At 55.9% G+C, this 18,526-nt stretch overlaps 1 protein-coding gene across 1 annotated transcript in view; it reads right to left on the bottom strand.

The window, feature by feature from the left end:
• The window catches only part of DYNC1H1 (dynein cytoplasmic 1 heavy chain 1), a 1,654,074-nt gene that overhangs the window by 476,277 nt on the left and 1,159,271 nt on the right, over positions 1 to 18,526 (bottom strand). The window contains exon 63 of the mRNA XM_086937823.1: positions 309 to 483. Within this exon, the coding sequence (XP_086793949.1) occupies positions 309 to 483 (175 nt within the window). The remainder of the gene's footprint in view (positions 1 to 308; positions 484 to 18,526) is intronic.

The raw sequence follows: 18,526 nt of genomic DNA, 5'->3' as shown, positions 1-18,526 counted from the left end.
AGGTACGATTCAAATATCAACAGTATAATTGAATTGATGACCATGTGCAGTATCAACTAGACAAAGATTCCCTCTACCTCATGACTCATAAGACTTTCTTCGAAGAAAAACTAATACACTTCCGAGCCCAACACTAGATGTCAGAATTATGCTAAGCATGTGTATCTACAGCCACACATGCCTCGAACAAAAGGTTTACAGTCCCGCAAAAAATGTAGAAATTAATGCTTAAATATTTTGTTACATTTCTGTTTTTACGACATACAGTTATAGGGGATGCAACTAAAATGCTTTAAATCTAAACTTACATCATCAGCTTGGACCTTTGACACCACATCTTTGAATTCAGGAAGGCTGCTTAGCCTAACCATGGCTTCCACTTGTTCCTCAGTTAGCCCATTGATCTTAGGTACAGAAGAACCACCAAGAACAATCTCTTTCCCTCTTAAGAAATGCTGAAACTCAACATCATATGTAGGCTCCCTGAAAAAGTTTTAAAAACGTTAATTTCCATGTAAAAACCATTTCATATAGTTACTTTGCACATTCTAAAGTGTTGGCATATGGGCAGACAGGCACAAATTAGAGAAGTATTAATTGTATTTATTATTTCACTGACAATATCAAAGTGATACCTTAACATACCAGCTGTTTTAGTTCTGTTCTTCAAGTAGAGCCACACCACCCCCCAAAAAAAACACAAAATAACTTGCATAAGAGACGCAACCACAATATAAACCAAAAATCATTCTTTTCAGCACCTCAAGTGTTGAGCAACAACATCAGGTTAAGGAACTGTGCAGTTGCACACACTCGAGCTAGGAGACGAGAAAGAGTTAATTACCTTTAACAACAGTTTTCTAACTAAGGCGTCTTCACGTCATCAGGCTGGGAATCCCCAGTAGTCCATTTTAAAATAGTAGTGTCACCATGCACTTCAGTAACACTGAAAATGGTCAGCGACGAGACTAGTATGTGCACCTTATTAAGTGACATGAACTCTGCCAATAGGGTGAGGGGAGACAGCTGTCCTCGTGGGAGAAGGTCCCTTCGGAGCCACAGCTGCTCAGGTTTTCGTATCGGACATCTGGCAAGCAAATGTTCACTATAACCCTCATTACCAGGGTAGAGGGTGGGTTGAATGTGAACATATGTTTAGAAACCTGTTCGAGATAAGTAACCTTTTACAACAACTTTCATAGAGTCACACTCAATTACTAACACGCTACTTATCTTCGGTAATGCTCTTTCTACTAGATACACACTTTTTGAGTACCTTTAGGCATCAGACTGGATAAAAAAAAAAAACAGCAATTGCTCATGTGCTGATAGATGGCGCCATTGGGCTCTGCCGGCGCCTTTCCCATCAACAGAAGAGGCAGTGAAGTGATGTATAGATGGCATATGAGCACGTTCTCGTCAGTTTACAATGGAAACCTTCCACACTCTTCAAAGCAAAGCATCAGTTACAGATTGGAAACAGTCAAAGTATGCAGAATCTAATGTAGTACCCTATGAACACCTAGAAATCTACTCCAGAGAACAGGGAGGTAGGAGGTCAGTGAGAAACGAACAAGTTACTTACCTTCGGTAACGATATATCTGTAAGAAACATTAGTTAGTGTTAGATTCCTTACCTTAGAATATCCCCAGGCGTCAGTCTGGATCCAGAAACTTTTGCGTAGCAGTACCCCTGCGCGTCGGTAGGCGTCGTCTGCAGGCGTCCCCTGCGGCTCCGCGTCCGTCGTTGGCGTCGTGCGCCGTGATGACGTCGCTGGAGTATATAGACTCCGCCTCCGCGCGCTGACGTCAGTTCTTTGCACACAGCATTTCCGCGCCAGGAGACGCAGAGCCATGAGAGAACCAACACTGGTGCCATGTAAAACTAGGGCCCTGAAGGGGATGACCTTAACCCTAGGTATCAGTTCGCAGAACGGGGAGGATGGGTGGGTTCGGTAAGGAATCTAACACTAACTAATGTTTCTTACAGATATATCGTTACCGAAGGTAAGTAACTTGTTCATCTGAAAGAAACACGTTAGTGTTAGATTCCTTACCTTAGAATACATACCCCAGCAATACCAACCCCGGTGGTGGGTCTGCGAACCAATACAATACTACACCAGAAAGTCCTGGAGGACAGAACGGCCAAAGAAGCCATCCCTCCGGACTTGACTGTCCAGGCAGTAGTGCCTCGCAAATGTGTGCAGCGAGGCCCACGTAGCCGCTTGGCAAAAGGCCTGCAAGGGGACTCCCCGGCCCAGGGCAGTAGTAGCCGCCGTGGCCCGAGTGGAATGGGCCCTCAGCCCAACAGGAGGCTCCTTCCGAGCCAAAGAGTAGCACGCTTTGATGCAGAGGACGACACATCGAGAGATGGTTCGTTTACAAACCACCCGTCCCTTCTTCGCACCCACGTAGCCAACAAACAGTTGGTCATCCACCCGGAACTGGCGTGTGCGATCCATGTAGAATGAAAGCGCACGTTTTGGGTCCAGACGGTGGAGCCGCTCTTCATCCTTTGAAGGATGCGGAGGCGGGAAGAAGGAAGGGAGGGTGATGGACTGCCCGATGTGAAAGGCCGAAACAACCTTGGGCAGGAAAGAAGGTCTAGTCCTCAGAACCACCTTATCAGGATGAATGGACAGGAAAGGAGGTTGGACAGAAAGAGCCTGGAGCTCACTCACTCTCCTGGCAGAGGTGATGGCAACCAGGAAAGCCGTCTTCAAAGTCAGGAGACGGAGAGGACAAGAATGAAGGGGCTCAAAGGGAGCACACATCAGGAAGGTCAGAACCAGGTTCAAATCCCACTGAGGCATCACAAACTGAACAGGTGGAAACATGTGAGTGATGCCTTTTAAGAACCGAGTTACAATCGGGGATTTGAACAAAGAAGGCTGATCAGGAAGCCTCAAAAAGGCTGAAAGGGCAGAAAGGTAGCCCTTGATAGTGCCCAGAGCAGAGCCCTGCTGGGCAAGAGAAAGAAGAAACAGAAGAACCTCCGAAAGAGGGGCAGAGAGAGGATCCACAGCCTTTGCTGTGCACCATGCCACAAATCTGTTCCACCGACAGGCGTATACCGACTTAGTGGAGGGACGCCTGGCTGCCAGAATAACATCACAGACTTCAGGAGGCAAGTCAAATGGCCTCAACTGCCGCCGCTCAATCTCCAAGCATGGAGGTGGAGACTGGACAGGTTCGGGTGGAGGACCGTCCCCTGCTGCTGCGACAGAAGGTCCTCCTGAAGGGGCAGGCGGATCGGGGGACCGACTGACATGCTGAGTAGCTGGGGATACCAGTATCTTCGAGCCCAGTCCGGAGCCACAAGGATAACTTGGGCCCGGTCGCACCTGATCTTCTTCAGCACTCTGGGCAGAAGTGGTATAGGCGGAAAGGCGTATAACAGACCGCAACTCCACTCGCGCCGAAAGGCGTCGCCGTGCGAGTGTCGTCTTGGAAACTCCAACGCGCAGAACTGATGACATTGCGCGTTCTCTTCTGTGGCGAATAGATCTAACCAAGGCTCTCCCCATTGCAGAAAGATGCCTTGCGCCACGTCCGAGTTCAGACGCCATTCGTGATCCATCGAGCACCGACAGCTGAGTTCGTCCGCCCTGGCGTTCAGAGAACCTGCCAGGTGTTGAACCGTCAGAGTCACGCCCTGACGTTCCAGCCATTGCCAGAGGCGCAGAGCCTCCTGGCAAAGGGTCCACGACCCCACTCCGCCCTGTTTGTTGCAGTACCACATGGCGGTGGTGTTGTCGGTGAACACCTGCACTACACTCCCGTTGACAAAGGGGAGGAATGCCTTCAGTGCCAGACGAATCGCCCGCAGCTCCAACAGGTTGATATGGAGCCGGGACTCCGCCGGAGACCAGATGCCTCTGATCTCTGCCTCTCCCAAGTGGCCACCCCAGCCCTGGAGGGACGCGTCCGTCACGACAACGTGCTCCGGTTGGAGAAGGGAGAGGGACTTGCCCCTGACCCAGTCGCGGTCCGTAAGCCACCACTGCAGTTGTCTCGCAGTGCCCTCCGAGATCAAGACGTGGTCGGACAAGTTGCCCTGATGCTGGGCCCACTGAAACTTCAGGTCCCACTGCAGAGCCCGCATCCGCCACCGGGCGTGATGCACCAGAAGGATGCAGGAAGCCATCAGTCCCAGCAGCCGCAGCGTCAACCTGACCGAAACTCGGGATAGCGGCTGAAAGATGGGAATCAAAGCCTGAATATCCCGAACCCGCCGTTCCGGAGGATAAACCCGAAACTGCGCCGAGTCCAGAACCGCTCCGATGAAAAGGAGCTTTTGAGAGGGACACAGGTGTGATTTCGGCACATTGATGGAGAACCCCAGGTCGTGCAAGAGGTCTGCCGTCATCTGAAGGTGGTGGACGACTGTCTGGGGCGAGCCCGCCTTCAACAACCAGTCGTCTAGGTAGGGGAAGACTGAAACCCCTAACCTGCGCAGATGGGCTGCGAGCACCGCCATCACCTTTGTGAACACCCGTGGGGCGCTGGTAAGGCCGAAGGGGAGCACGATAAACTGAAAGTGCTCCAGGCCTACCGTGAACCGCAGGTAACGCCGGTGGGCCGGCAGGACGGGGATGTGAAAATAGGCGTCCTGCAAGTCCAACGCTACCATCCAGTCTTGCGGGTCTAGAGCAGCCAAGACCTGAGCTAACGTCAACATCTTGAACTTCTCCTTCCGGAGGAAGCCGTTGACGTTCCTTAGATCCAAGATAGGACGTAGGCCCCCCTTGTCCTTCTTGGGCACCAGAAAGTAGTCGGAATAACAACCACGCCCTACTTCTGGCCCAGGAACGCGCTCGATGGCCCCCTTGGCCAAGAGGGCCGTAACTTCCTCCTGCAGAAGTGTCAAGTGGTCCCCCGACACACGGTGGTTCTGCGGTGGCATGGCTGGAGGAGAGGTCTCGAAGGGGAGGGAGTAGCCCCTTCGGACAATTTGCAGCACCCACCTGTCCGAAGTGATCGTGCGCCAGTGAGCGTGGTGATGGCGAACCCTGCCACCCACTGGCGTCACATGGGGCCGAAAGCACGGACTAGGAGGATTTTGGGGTAGATGCTGCGGGGGAGGGTGTGGTCTGACCCCGCCGTTGTCCCCGACCGCCACCACGGCGGTTTCCACGGCCGCCACCGCGTTGAAAGGATTGTTGCGGCGCGTGGCTGGCAGCACGTGTGGGGGCGCCCCTTCCTTGGCCACGAAAGGGGCGAAACGAACCCGGTTGCTGACGCTGGGTCGAGAGACCCAAGGACTTGGCCGTGACCCTGGAGTCCTTGAAGCGTTCCAGCGCGTGGTCCGCCTTGTCACCGAACAGGTGACAGCCATCAAACGGCATGTCCATCAATGTACTCTGGACATCTGCCGAAAAATTGGCGGATCTCAGCCAGGCGTGGCGACGAATCGCCACCGTCGTTGACATAGCTCTGCCTAGCGAGTCGGTCGTATCAAGACCACACCGTATTGAATATTTCGCTGCATCTCGGCCCTCAGCCACAGCCTGACCGAGTTTTGCCCGCACCTCCATGGGGCATTCTGGCAGCAGTTCCGCGACCGTATCCCACACAGAGTGGGTGTAGCGGCCCAAGAGGCAGGCGGTGTTGCAAGACCGCAGGCCCAAACTAATGGACGAGAAGACCTTCTTGCCAAATTGGTCATACCTCTTGGATTCCCGGTCGGGTGGGGCCGACGGGAATGCGGACTGGGAGGTCGAGGCCTGGATCACCAGACTCTCAGGAGTGGGGTGGGTAGACAGGAACTTGGGGTCGTCCGGACAAGGACGGTGGCGCCTGGCCACGTTCCGATCGACAGGCACACCTGAAGCGGGCCTGGACCACGTGCCCAACAGAACGTCCGACAAGGCTTCATTAAACGGCAGCAGTGGCTCCTGTGGGCATGACTGCGGTTTGAAGACCTCGGTGAGGATGTTAGGCCTCACGGCCGCGACGGGGAGCTCAAGGTGTAAGGCCTTGGCAGCCCTCATCAGCACCACAGAATATGCAGCTCCCTCCACCGATGCCACGGAAGGAGGAGAGATCAAACCAGGGTTAGGAGAGTCGTCCAGACCACTGGCATCCCCCAAGTCACCTGTCCAGTCTGGGTCATACTGGCACTCGCGTGACAGAGGGTCCTCGGACCCCTCCCAACCTTCACCGAACTCTCCATCTTCTCCGTATTCGGAGTCAACGATGTAGACCGGCTCCTCGGGGTTCATGGGCCCCATCGGCGCCGGGACCAGCGTCGAGCGACGCCCGTCCGGCCCCGCGTCCGGCGTCGGTGAAGGTAAGGGGACGGCGCCGCCCGGAGCCGGCGCCGGAGCCCCAGTGCCGCCCGAAGCCGGCACCGAGGAACCGGCGTCGCGCGGAGGCGGAGCCGCGGGCAACCCCGATGGAATCGGCGCCGGGTTGGATGGGCGTCCATCCGGCGTCGACCCCGAAGGCCCTAGCGGCGGCGGGATCGGCGCCGCCGGCGGCGCCGGAATCGGAGCATCCGACGGCGTCGAGGTAGGGTCAGCAGAACCGCTAGGGCCCCCGGACGGGTTCACTGGGCCCGTAGGCTCCGTGGAACCCGCCGGAGGAGACAGGGCCCTCATGGCCATGAGGAACGCCTCTATCTCCTCAGGCGTCGCACCGTGCCCAGGGACCTGAGGGTATGGGGCAGGCCGCGCCGGCGACTCTCGCGGAGCCGCGGGGTTGGGGTCACCCGAACCCCTGGCCGCATCGCGCAAGCGTCGGGGGGAGTCGGAGGTACGATGACGACGCCCCGACTTCTTGTGTTTCTTACCTGACGAGGATGACGAGTGGTGTCGACTTCCGGAACGCTCGGCGCAGCCCCGCGACCGCTCCCTCGAACGCTCTCTCGACCTCCGGCCGGACCGGGACCGCTCCCGGTCCCGACGTGGGGCCGACACCCGGAGCTCCAGTAGCTTGCGGGACCGCTCCCGTCTAGCTTTGCTGGTGAGGGCCCGGCAGTCGACGCAGGAGTCCACGTCGTGGTCGGGGCCCAGACACCGGAGACAGAGGCGGTGATGGTCTGTGACCGACATCGTGCGCTCACAGTCATCACAGTGCTTGAACCCAGGCATCCTAATAGGCACAAAGTGATAACAACTCGAAAAAACTTGGTCAAAGACCGGAGTACTGCTCTTCAGATCTGCGTCCACTGGCGCGGAAAAAAGAAGAACTGACGTCAGCGCGCGGAGGCGGCGTCTATATACTCCAGCGACGTCATCACGGCGCACGACGCCAACGACGGACGCGGAGCCGCAGGGGACGCCTGCAGACGACGCCTACCGACGCGTAGGGGTACTGCTACGCAAAAGTTTCCGGATCCAGACTGACGCCTGGGGATATTCTAAGGTAAGGAATCTAACACTAACGTGTTTCTTTCAGATATTCAGAGATTACACCAGAAAGAGTTGCTAAAGAGAAGTAACTTTCTTAAGATGGATACTTCTTAACTTGTTCTTCTGATGGACCCCTCAAATCGCATAGGCACTCCATCTCGACCTCCCTACGGGGGTCTTAAGACCAACCTCCTTATGGAGGTGCTCTACTCGGCGTCTACGTCATCGGAGCTGCTGCTCCCTTTCAATGAGGCCCTTACTGAAGCCCTCTCCGGTACTTAGTTGCCGCCGGCTTGGGGGCACCGGTGGATAAGAACGGCGCTAGGCGTCATCGCCCGGCGCCTGGTGATCCCGCCTTCTTGACCACTCACCACACGCCTCGAAATCACAGAGCACCATAGCGTAGGAAGCGCCTTCCTCCATAGTTGGCGGAGGTGATGCAAACCCCGGGTCAGAAGACACATGAAGATCACCCGCATCTTGAAGGTCATCCACCCAATCCTGCTCGGAGTCACACTGCCACGTAAGGGGGTCCTCGGAGCTGTCCCAATCCTCATTCGGCTCCAAAGTAGAAGGAGCCGGCCGCAGCGGCAAGCGGTGCCGGGAGCGGCGCAGGCCAGGGCTGAACCAGAACTGCATCCCAATGTGGATCCCAGGTCGGAACGAAATGGTATGAGAACTGGGGCAAGGGAGGGATAAACGGCACCCAGTGTGGACCCGGGGGTGGTGCTGTGGCCGGAGCCAAGAGCAGCGCCGGGGCCGGAGCCAGTGGTGCTGCACCTTGCGGCGCCTGAGCCGAGGGCCCTGGATCCAGTGGCTCTGGCGCCAGAGGCGGTGCTGCCGGGCCAACAGGATCTGGCCACAGGACCGCGGAGGCTGCAGGAGCACCGGCGGGAGCCTGAGGCCTAAACTCTTGCAACTGTATGGAAGTCACCGACGGACCCGTGTATAGCGGGTAGGCCGCAGGAGGCTCCGGTGGGGCCGCAGGTGCGGAGCCCCTGTCCCCACGTCCACCTCCGGGGAGCGACTGGGGGACGTCTGAGAGCGAACACGATTCTTCGACGACTTCTTATGTTGTTGCTTACAGGAATCTGAAGGTGAAGACCTAGAATCCGAGGAGCGACTGCTCCGGTCCCGCAAGCAGTCCCGTGAACGGCCCATAGACCCCAAGCGGCAGTGAGAGGAGTGCCGGACCTCCAGCAACTTCCGGCGCCGCTCAGGCAATGCTTTCGGGGCCATGGCACGGCAGTTCTGACAATCCCACGAGTCATGGTCTTTCTCCAGGCAGTAGAGACAGACATCATGGGTGTCCGCCACCGACATATTACGGTGGCACGACCCACAAGACTTAAAGCCGGGCATCCCAATGTGCACCAGGAGACAAGAGAAGGAGACAAAAAGTCTCAAAGTGGTAAAAAAAAGTGACCAAGTTACGTGCTCAATCCGGATCTGCGCTTTCGGCTCGGAAAAAGAAAGAACTGACGTCAGCGTACATGGATGGCGCCTAAGTACTCTCCGTGACGTCATCTTGGCTCTCGCGACGCCAGAGACAGACGCGTAGCCGCGCGACACCACCTACTGGCACACAGGGGTACTGCTAAGCAGAAAACTTTCTGGATCCAGTCTGACGCCTGGGGAATATTCTAAGGTAAGGAATCTATCACTAGCGGGTCACTTTCAGATTGGCGCAACAACATACCCGTGAATATGAGATTTAGAAACAGCACTAGCCATATCCCATAACAGAGGAGAGTCCACAACGAAAGGAGGAAGAAGGACCACTCCCAGAGCTTAATGGCGCACTAAGTTGACATCAACCAAAGCTAGGGGACAACAAGGAGAGATGTAACCAGAGCCTACCAGGCTGGCCCACGCAAGGGTGGCCGGAGTGGCAGCATCCAGGAAGTGAAGGGCAGGAACTGAGCAACGTCTCAGAAGTACAGGCGGGAACAAAGGGAACGCTAAGTGCACACCTAATCACCAAGGAGGGCGACAGGGACGAATAGTATCACACTGAAGCACGCTGATACGGACCACATCTAAAACATGCCCAGAGCAGACAGCCACGGAGACAACAAGGTGGCACAGCTCAAATGAGCACCGGGCAGCCTGAAGGCCAAGGTGAGAACTCACCCACGAGAAACAGACGCAGGGCGCAGTACCCGGAATGACCTGCATTAGAGGAGCATTCTCCGCAAGCATAGAGTAGGGTGACACTCAATGACAAAGGACACATCCGAAGGAAGTGGCAGCAGAGGCACCAAAGGCACCAATAGGAGCTGTGAAAAGGAACACGCATAATTGTGGAGAAGAACCTCAGATCTCCAGACCACCTCCTTTGACTGGGAGGGGAAATGCACCCCCCACAGAAGAGTGGGACTATTTAATCCCTGAACTCCAAGAAAAGAGCATTCTGAAGTGGGGGACTACCCCAGGGAGTGGAACGCAAGGAACCCTTGTTGCCGGAGATGCAGTAAAAGGCACCGAAGTGCACTATACCCGTACTAAGAAAAGACATCGCAGTGAAGAACAAGGTCAAGCTGGAGTACAAGCACTGAACTGCTCCTTGAAACACGGAGATATAGGCCTAGACCCCGCTTCAGCGAAGAGAGGTGGCAGTGTATAACAAGGGATACCCCACGGGCAATCCGTGGGTATATACATATGTAGCAAAACGGGCGAGCCTTGACCATGCAGCCACAGGTGTTGTAGGAGGAACCTACATAGTGCACCCGTGGCAGGAGGTAGCCACATTTTGAAGCGTGTCGCAGTACATTGAAAACCTCCATAAGAGGAAAAGAGGCACATAAGCAAGGCTCAGGCAAGGCGAGACCCATGGGGTATAGGAGATAGCGCCTAAAGCACAACACTGAACACTGTGCAAAGGTAAGATAATGGCATCAGTGGACGTAGAGAGCCCAAAGGGACCTCCATTTTCACCTGGCGCATGGCAGAGCTATACAATAGCATATAGGTACCCCACTTGGAGTATAGCACCCCCCCAAGAAAAATGGGTGAACACCTCTTAGGGTGAACCACAGTCAGAGGACAGAACACCAACAACCTGTGGAACACCACCACAGTAGGCTTACTGCCAGCCCAAAAACGCATAGTGCAACAGGTGGATGCTAAACGAAAGTGTAATCACCCCAGAACATAATAGACTGAGACCTGCAAAGTACAGTCCTACGGGGAGGGCAAAAGCCTGCAAGGAGGCGCTGAACAGCCGAATTGGCGTGGGCTTCAAACAAAAGGAACCCATCAAAGGGACGGTCAACAAGGTATTCCCGGACATTCTCTGGGAAGACGCCATCCCGCAAACCAGCATGGCGCCGTAGGGCAACCGAACCTGCCATAGCTCGGTCTAAGGAATCCGAGTTATCAGTGGCCGAACGGATTGTAAATTCCATCAGATCACGACCATCACGGAGAAGATGGAGGAGGTCAACACGAGTGCCCTCAGAGGTGGAAGATGGAAGAGACTCTGTAGAGTCCCCAACAGCAGAAGTAGCACGAGCCAAGACACACACTGTATTGAGTGAGCGAAGAGCTGCGCTACCGGAGGCGAAAATATTACGACCCCACAACTCCAGCCATCTGGACTCCCGGAAGGGAGGAAGCAGCAGCTGAGGCAAGGAAGGAAAAGCAGCTTGCAGAACAAACTCCTGAACATCTGGGTGAACAAATAAGCAAACTGGGTCGTGTGGAGCAGGACGGTGGCGGTGCAAGATAGAACGAGCCACTGGATCACCAGAAGCTAGTCTAGCCCAGGTGCCCAACACAGCATCATAAAGAGAAGCTTCGAAAGGAAGAAGCAGCTCTACATTCCCCGACCCATAGTGGAGGACATCCAGCAGAGGGTCAACAGGCAGGTCGACCGAAGGGGGTCGCATACTTAGAACACGGGCGGCCAAGGAGACCACTCTCATGAACGCCGCACCGGCCTCAGTAGTCCTTCGAGGAGGGGACAGCAACTCAACCGTGGGTGAGGGCTGTTAACTGAGCCTCCCACCGCAAGGGGGTTGTCCAATGAACTGTCCAAAAGAAGGATGCCCCATTGACGAATGAGGGTCCTGATGGGGCTCCTGAGGCGGTGTAGAGTCCGCCGGGGCCACAAATTCCAAGCGGGGGAAAGAGGCAAGGACAGATCAGGCGTCACCAGATGTTGAGGTGACGCCGACCAACTTCCGGAGAGGAGTCAATAATCCGGCGTCAAGACGGCACCGGGCTCGGCCTCGTCCGGTGCCCGCTCGGCCTCAACCACAACAGGCTCCGGTTCCGAAGAAGGGAACAGTGCCGGAGACAGGGAGACAAGCCTACCGCGCCAGACCGGCGCAGACTCAGCCTCAAACACAACAGGCTCCGACTACGAAGTAAGGAAAGCCGAGGTGGGCTCGAAGAGCTACGAGCACCAGCAACCACCTATGAAGCCACAGGGTGCCCCACTGGACTATGCAGTGTGGATCAAAGAGGGGGACCCAGCCGGGCCGTGCCCTGACGGCACCATATCTCCATCATCCCTCGAGGCAAGGGGCTCAGCCAGGGCCAAACCTACCAGTGAGTCCGCCGGAGACCCCGCACATAGTGGAGGCTTCGAGAATGCCCCAGGCAGAGGAGGGGACTCAAGGGAGGCGTGCAGGGCCGCGGAATAGGCCTCCATTAGGGTCCGAGTCGCCCCTGCGCCAGGATAAGGCGGCTAGGGTAGAGGCGACTCCGGCAGTGCACGTCCAGAGAATTCAGGAACTAGTGCCCCCAACAACAGAAGGAAGGGAGGTCGAGGACCTCTGCAACAAGCGCCGTGACTTACCCGGAAGGGGCGAGAGACGCACACGGGAACGTGACGGCGACCGTCGTCGCAAATGGATCCCACTGCCACCAGGACCTGCTGCCGAAGAGGAGGTCAGGGGCTGGGACGACTCCGACCGGGAAAGGCAAGCCGAAAGCAGCTTTATCCTGCACTGCCACCGGGACTTCGGCTTGAGGTGTTGGCAGGCGTCGCAATCCGTCGAGTCGTGGTGTTCGCCCAGGTACCACATGCAGATATGGTGTGGGTCCGTCGCGGACATTTAGCGCGAACAGGAGGTACACGTTTTAAAGCCCGAAGGCATCGCACACTGTTCCACACGCGAAGCGTCAAAGGGGGCCTGAAAACAGGCCATTGGAACCGCTTACTCCAGATCCGCGTTGCACGCGAAAAGAAGGAAACTGACACCAGCGCGCTAGGAGGGACTTATATGACCTCCGTGGACGACGTCAGGGCAGGGTCGTGTGGCGCTGTCCCCCCGGCGTGCAGGGGTGCTGGTGCCAAAAAATTCAGGATCCAGTCTGACGCCTGGGGATATTCTAAGTAAAGGAATCTTCCCAGGACACTCCTGCGCCGCACGGCCACCAGCTGTAGCGTGTGCTCCTCCCTCCCGCTGCCGCCCTCAGCCTCGCTGAGCCCGCCCCATTGGCTCCGCCCCCGCTGTAGTTCTCGTCCTTGTCGCCTTGCTGCCTTTCTTTTCTGTTGGTTACTGTACTTTTGTGCCCCGTCTTTTGGTTTCCTCGTTGCCTTTCTGCTGTGTGACTGTATTTTGTGTTTTTTCCCCCTGCGCCGGTCACCTCGCTCTTCCCCTGTGACCCCCGTCCCGCTGCCGTGCTCGCGGCCACGCCCCCTTTGACTTCTGTGCCATCCCCGCTCCCGCCTCCCAGCTGCTCCTCCCTCCCTCCCACTTCGCCATAATTGGCGACCGGGCGTACGCGCAGCAGGCGCGTCGATTGTGCGCCGAAGGCGCGCCCGTCCGCGCCTGGGCCGCGCCCAACGCCAGGACACCTGGCCCCCGCACACACCAGCCCACCCGCCGGACATACGACCCCACCGAACTCAACACCAGCCAAATCCCGGGATGCTACCGAGCCACCCCGAGACGCACCCACAGACCCTTCAGCTGCCACACCTGCAACCGGACCTGCACTACACCAGCACCCACCAAGCCGAACACCAGCAGCAACCACCTGAAGTGCATTCTGCTCAACACCCACTCCGTCCACAGACACGCCGTAGAACTCTGGAACCTCCTCGACACCACGGCTCCAGACGTCGCCTTCCTCAAGGAAACCTGGATGAACGCCTCCTCAGCGCCCGACATCGCCATCGCCATCCCGGACGGATACAAGATCACCCGGAGGGACCGCGGCAACCAGACCGGAGGAGGCATCGCCATCATCCACAGGAACACCATCTGCATCACGACCAACTCCGACAACACCCTCACTACCGCCGAACACCTGCACTTCCAGATCCAGCCCGACCTCAAGACCACCCTCAGAGGCACCCTCATCTACAGACCCCTGGGACCACGCACACAATTCAGTGAAGACATCGCCGACTTCATCAGCCCGCACTCCCTCCACTCCGCCGACTATATCCTCCTCGGGGACCTCAACTTTCACCTAGAGAACAACAACGCCCGCAGCACCACCACCCTGCTGGACAACCTCGCCAGCCTCGGTCTCAAGCAGCTGGTGACCACACCCACCCACTACGCCGGACACACACACTACCCCGTCTTCTCATCCAGCAAGGACATCGTCTTCAGCCACGCCACCGAACTCCTCTGGACGGACCACAGCTGCATCCACTTCAGCTTCAGTAGAACCACGATCCACCACCACCACCAGCAACAGGTTGCACGAAGAAGCTGGAACAAGACCACAGCCGACCAGCTCGCCGCATCCCTGAGCCAGCACCCTCCCACCAGCTCAGCAAACCCCAGCCAGGCCGCCGTCAACCTCACAATGTGGATCAACAACTGCGCAGACGATCTCGCCCCACTGAGGACCCCGCCTAGCAGACCCGGCAGTAAGAAAGCACCTTGGTTCACCGACGAACTCAAGAGCTCCAAGAAGAACTGCCGAGCCCTTGAGAGAGCCAGGCGATGAGACCCAACACCAGACAACATGACCACCCTCAAGCTCGCCACCCGAAAACACCATCAACTGATCCATGCCACCAAGAAAACCGCATTCAAGGAGCGACTGGACAACAACGCACAAAACAGCAAGGAACTCTTCAACATCGTGAAAGAGCTCTCCAACCCCAACGCCGGAAACAACGACATCACCCCATCTCAAGACCTCTGCAACTCCCTCGCCTCCTACTTCCACAACAAGATCGCTGACATACACAACAGCTTCAGCACACAACCAACGCTCCCCACGACCGCACCAACGCCCCCCACCACCACCCTCCGAGCCTGGGCCCCGATCAGCACCGAAAACACCATCCGCACGATGAACTCCATCCACTCCGGAGCTCCTACCGACCCCTGCCCTCACCACATCTTCAACAAGGCCGACGCTGTCATCGCACCCCATCTGCGGGACATCATCAACACCTCCTTCAACACCGCTACCTTCCCGGAGAGCTGGAAGCACGTTAAACTCAGCGCTCTGCTGAAGAAACCAACAGCGGACCCTATCGAACTCAAAAACTATCGCCCCAACTCGCTCCTCCCGTCCCAGCCAAAGTCATCGAGAAGACCGTCAACAAGCAGCTGGCTGCCTTCCTCGAGACTAATGTATCCCTCGACCTCTCACAGTCTGGCTTCCGGGCCAACCACAGCACCGAGACCGCCCTCATCGCGGCCACCGATGACATCCGAGCCCTGCTCAACAACGGAGAAACAGCGGCCCTCATCCTCCTAGACCTCTCCGCGGCATTCGACACTGTCTGCCACCGCACCCTAGTGCAACGCCTCCAACGTCGGAATCCAGGAGATGGCACTGGAGTGGATCATCTCCTTCCTTGCTGGAAGGACACAGAATCCGCCTACCCCCGTTCAGATCAGAAGCCACCGAAGTCATCTGCGGCGTTCAAGGCTCCTCGCTCAGCCCCACCCTCTTCAATGTCTACATGAGCCCCCTCGCGGCCATCGCACGCCAACACAACCTCAACGTCATCTCCTACGCCGACGACACCCAGCTGATCCTCTCCCTCACCAACGACCCCGCCACCGCCAGAGCCAACCTACACGAAGGGATGACAGAGGTTGCAGAGTGGATGATGACCAGCCGCCTGAAACTGAACTCAGACAAGATGGAAGTTCTCATCCTGGGTTCCTCGCCCTCGCCCTCCGTCTGGGACGACTCCTGGTGACCCCTCACCCTGGGCACCGCACCCAAACCGACAGACCACGCACGCAACCTGGGCTTCATCCTGGACTCCTCCCTCTCCATGACCAGACAAGTCAACGCCGTCTCCTCGTCTTGCTTCAATATCCTGCGCATGCTACGTAAGATCTTCCGGTGGATCCCCTCCGAGACGAGGAAGACGGTCACCCAGGCCCTCGTCACCAGCCGACTGGACTACGGCAATGCCCTCTTCTCCGGAACCACCGCCAAACTCCAGAAACGACTCCAGCGGATCCAGAACGCCTCAGGGAGACTCATCCTCGACATCCCCGACACAACCACATCTCCGGACACCTGAGAGACCTTCACTGGCTCCCGGTCAACAAGAATCACCTTCCGTCTCCTCACCCACACACACAAAGCCCTACACAACCTAGGCCCAAGATACCTCAACAGCCGCCTCAACTTCTACACTCCCACACGCCAGCTTCGATCGACCAGCCACGCCCTCGCCGCCGTCCCCCGCATCCGAAGAGCCACAACAGGAGGAAGGTCCTTCTCCTACCTGGCCGCCAAGACTTGGAACTCCCTCCCGACCCACCTCCGCCTGACCCAAGACCACCTCGCCTTCAGGAAGCAGCTCAAGACCTGGCTGTTAGAGCAGCAGCGGACCCCCCCTCCCCAAGCGCCTTGAGACCCTCCGGGTGAGTAGTGCGCTATATAAATGCTTTTGATTTGATTTGAATCTGCGGCTAGATGTCTATCAGATAATCTGTTACTGAAGGTAAGTAACTTGTTCATCTTATAGAGACTTCTAGCTGCAAATTCCTTACCTTTGAATCAGATACCCAAGCCAAACCATCCCGGCGGTTGGTTGCGGACTCATGACCTAGACTATAAAGTCTTGCAGGACTGAAAGGGCAAAGTGCCCATTCCTGTGCACTTGACAATCAAGGCAATACTGTTTTGCAAACGTGTGCTGTGATGCCCACGTCGCTGCCTGACAGATTTTGTCTTCGATGTCGACTCGACGGTCTTTGGCTTCGAAGGGTGTGTTGGGACTATGGGCTTCGGCTCCAGGACCTTTTGCTTAACTACTTTTGGCTCGACGACATTAGGTCCGAAGACTATGTTGTCGACGAGTTTCGGTTTCAATGGAACCGGCGCCGTATCTCAGAACTTTTCGAATATGTTCTTAGACGGGCGGTACTGTGGGGCTGTAGAACGAAAACGTAGGTCTTGGCTAAGGCCCACTGGCGATGCCTCGACCTGAGTCTCTGATATTGGTGTAGTGTCTATATGGGGCGGTGTACTCACGGTTCGGCCCTCGTCGTTATTGGAGTCGTCTTGATCGTATTCCTCGAGATCGACGATTTCTTCGTCCTCTTCGAAGTAATTTTCGGAGTCGTGCTCCTAATATTGTTCTTCGTCTTGATCAGATTCTTCGGCGCTACCTAGTTCTTCCTCATCGTCGAAGATGTCTGGTTCTGGCGCCGACTCTGCATTTCTTGCCTCGCTGCCCATCGATTCCGGATAATCTTTTTTGACCGGAACTGGGCAAAAGCTAGGCAACTATCTTCCTTGTGATCCGGAGATAAGCATTTGTTGCACAAGGGATGCTTATGCGTGTGCGGGAACTTTGAGTTGCACTGCGGGCAGTAATTAAATGGAATTCGTTCCATCGACTGTCGGTCCACGTGGTGTCAAGAAGGCCTCACGGTCCGATTCGACGACCGGAGTGCAATAGATATTTCCGAAGTGTCTCGGTACCGAGCGCAAAACAATACCGACGGAACCGAAGGCCTTTTGGCCTTTACAGAAAGTTAGAGAATTCCGAACTTGGAGTGTAGGAAAGTACATCCGAACCCAATGGCGGAAAAAAACAATGTGAGGATGGAGAGTATGCCCATGCGCACTGTAGTCCAAGGGAGGAGCCACCTATCTCCTGATACTTCGAAGACTCTTCCAGGACAACAACATGCAATCATCCGGACCCAACACTAGGCGGCGATATGAATTCAGCAGCCCACATGCCTCGAACATATTGTTACACACGTAGTAATTTGTGCATCTGAAGGAGACACGGCAGTGATAGATTCCTTACCTTAGACTAGATACCCCAGCAATACCAACCCTGGTGATAGGACTGCGAACAAGATTACACCTGAAAATGTCACGGAGAACAGAACTGCCAAAGAAGCCGTCTCTTCGAAATTGACCGTTAAGGCAGTAATGCTTGGAAAAAGCGTACAGTGAAGCCCACCTAGCTGCCTGACAAATGTCCTGCAAGGGAACGTCGTGTCCCAAGGCAGTAGTGGCTGCCGTCGGCCTGGTAGAATTGGCACGCTGCCCCAAAGGAGGGTCCTTCTTAGCCAACGAGTAGCATGCTTTGATGCACAGAACGACCCACCGAGAGGTGGTCGATTTGTGCACGGCCCGACCTTTTTTTGGCACCCACGAAATCGACAAAGAGCTGGTCATCCACCCGGAACTGTTGTGTGCGTTTCAGATCGAACAAGAGCGCACGTTGTGGGTCCAGAAGGTGGAGCCTCTCTTCCTCTGTAGAAGGATGCTGAGGCAGAAAGAAGGTGGGAAAAATGATGGACAGCCCAATGTGGAAGGGCGTGACAACCTTTGGCAAGAAAGAAAGACAGGTCCTTAAAACCACCATGTCCGGATGCACAGAAAGGAAAGGAGATTTGGAAGAAAGAGCCTGGAGCTCACTAACTCTTCTGGCAGAAGTGATAGCTACAAGGAAAGCCATCTTTAGAGTGAGAAGACGCAAAGGACAGTCATGAAGGGGCTCGAAGCGAGAGCACATCAGATATGTCAAGACAAGGTTTAAGTCCCATTGAGGCATAATGAACGGCATGGGAGGAAACATGTGCGTAATGCCTTTCAGGAAACGGTTAACAACCGGAGACTTAAAAAGAGAAGGCTGATCTGGAAGCCTTAGAAAGGCAGAGATGGCTGAAAGATAACCTTTGATAGTGCCCAGAGCAGAGCCCTGCTGGGCAAAGGATAGTAGGAACAAAAGGACCTCAGAAAGAGGGGCA

Source organism: Lissotriton vulgaris, chromosome 9 (assembly GCF_964263255.1).
Source record: "Lissotriton vulgaris chromosome 9, aLisVul1.2, whole genome shotgun sequence".
Lineage (NCBI taxonomy): Eukaryota > Metazoa > Chordata > Amphibia > Caudata > Salamandridae > Lissotriton > Lissotriton vulgaris.
The sequence above is the reverse complement of the archived record's forward strand: the minus strand, read 5'-3'. Positions and strand labels throughout refer to the sequence as shown.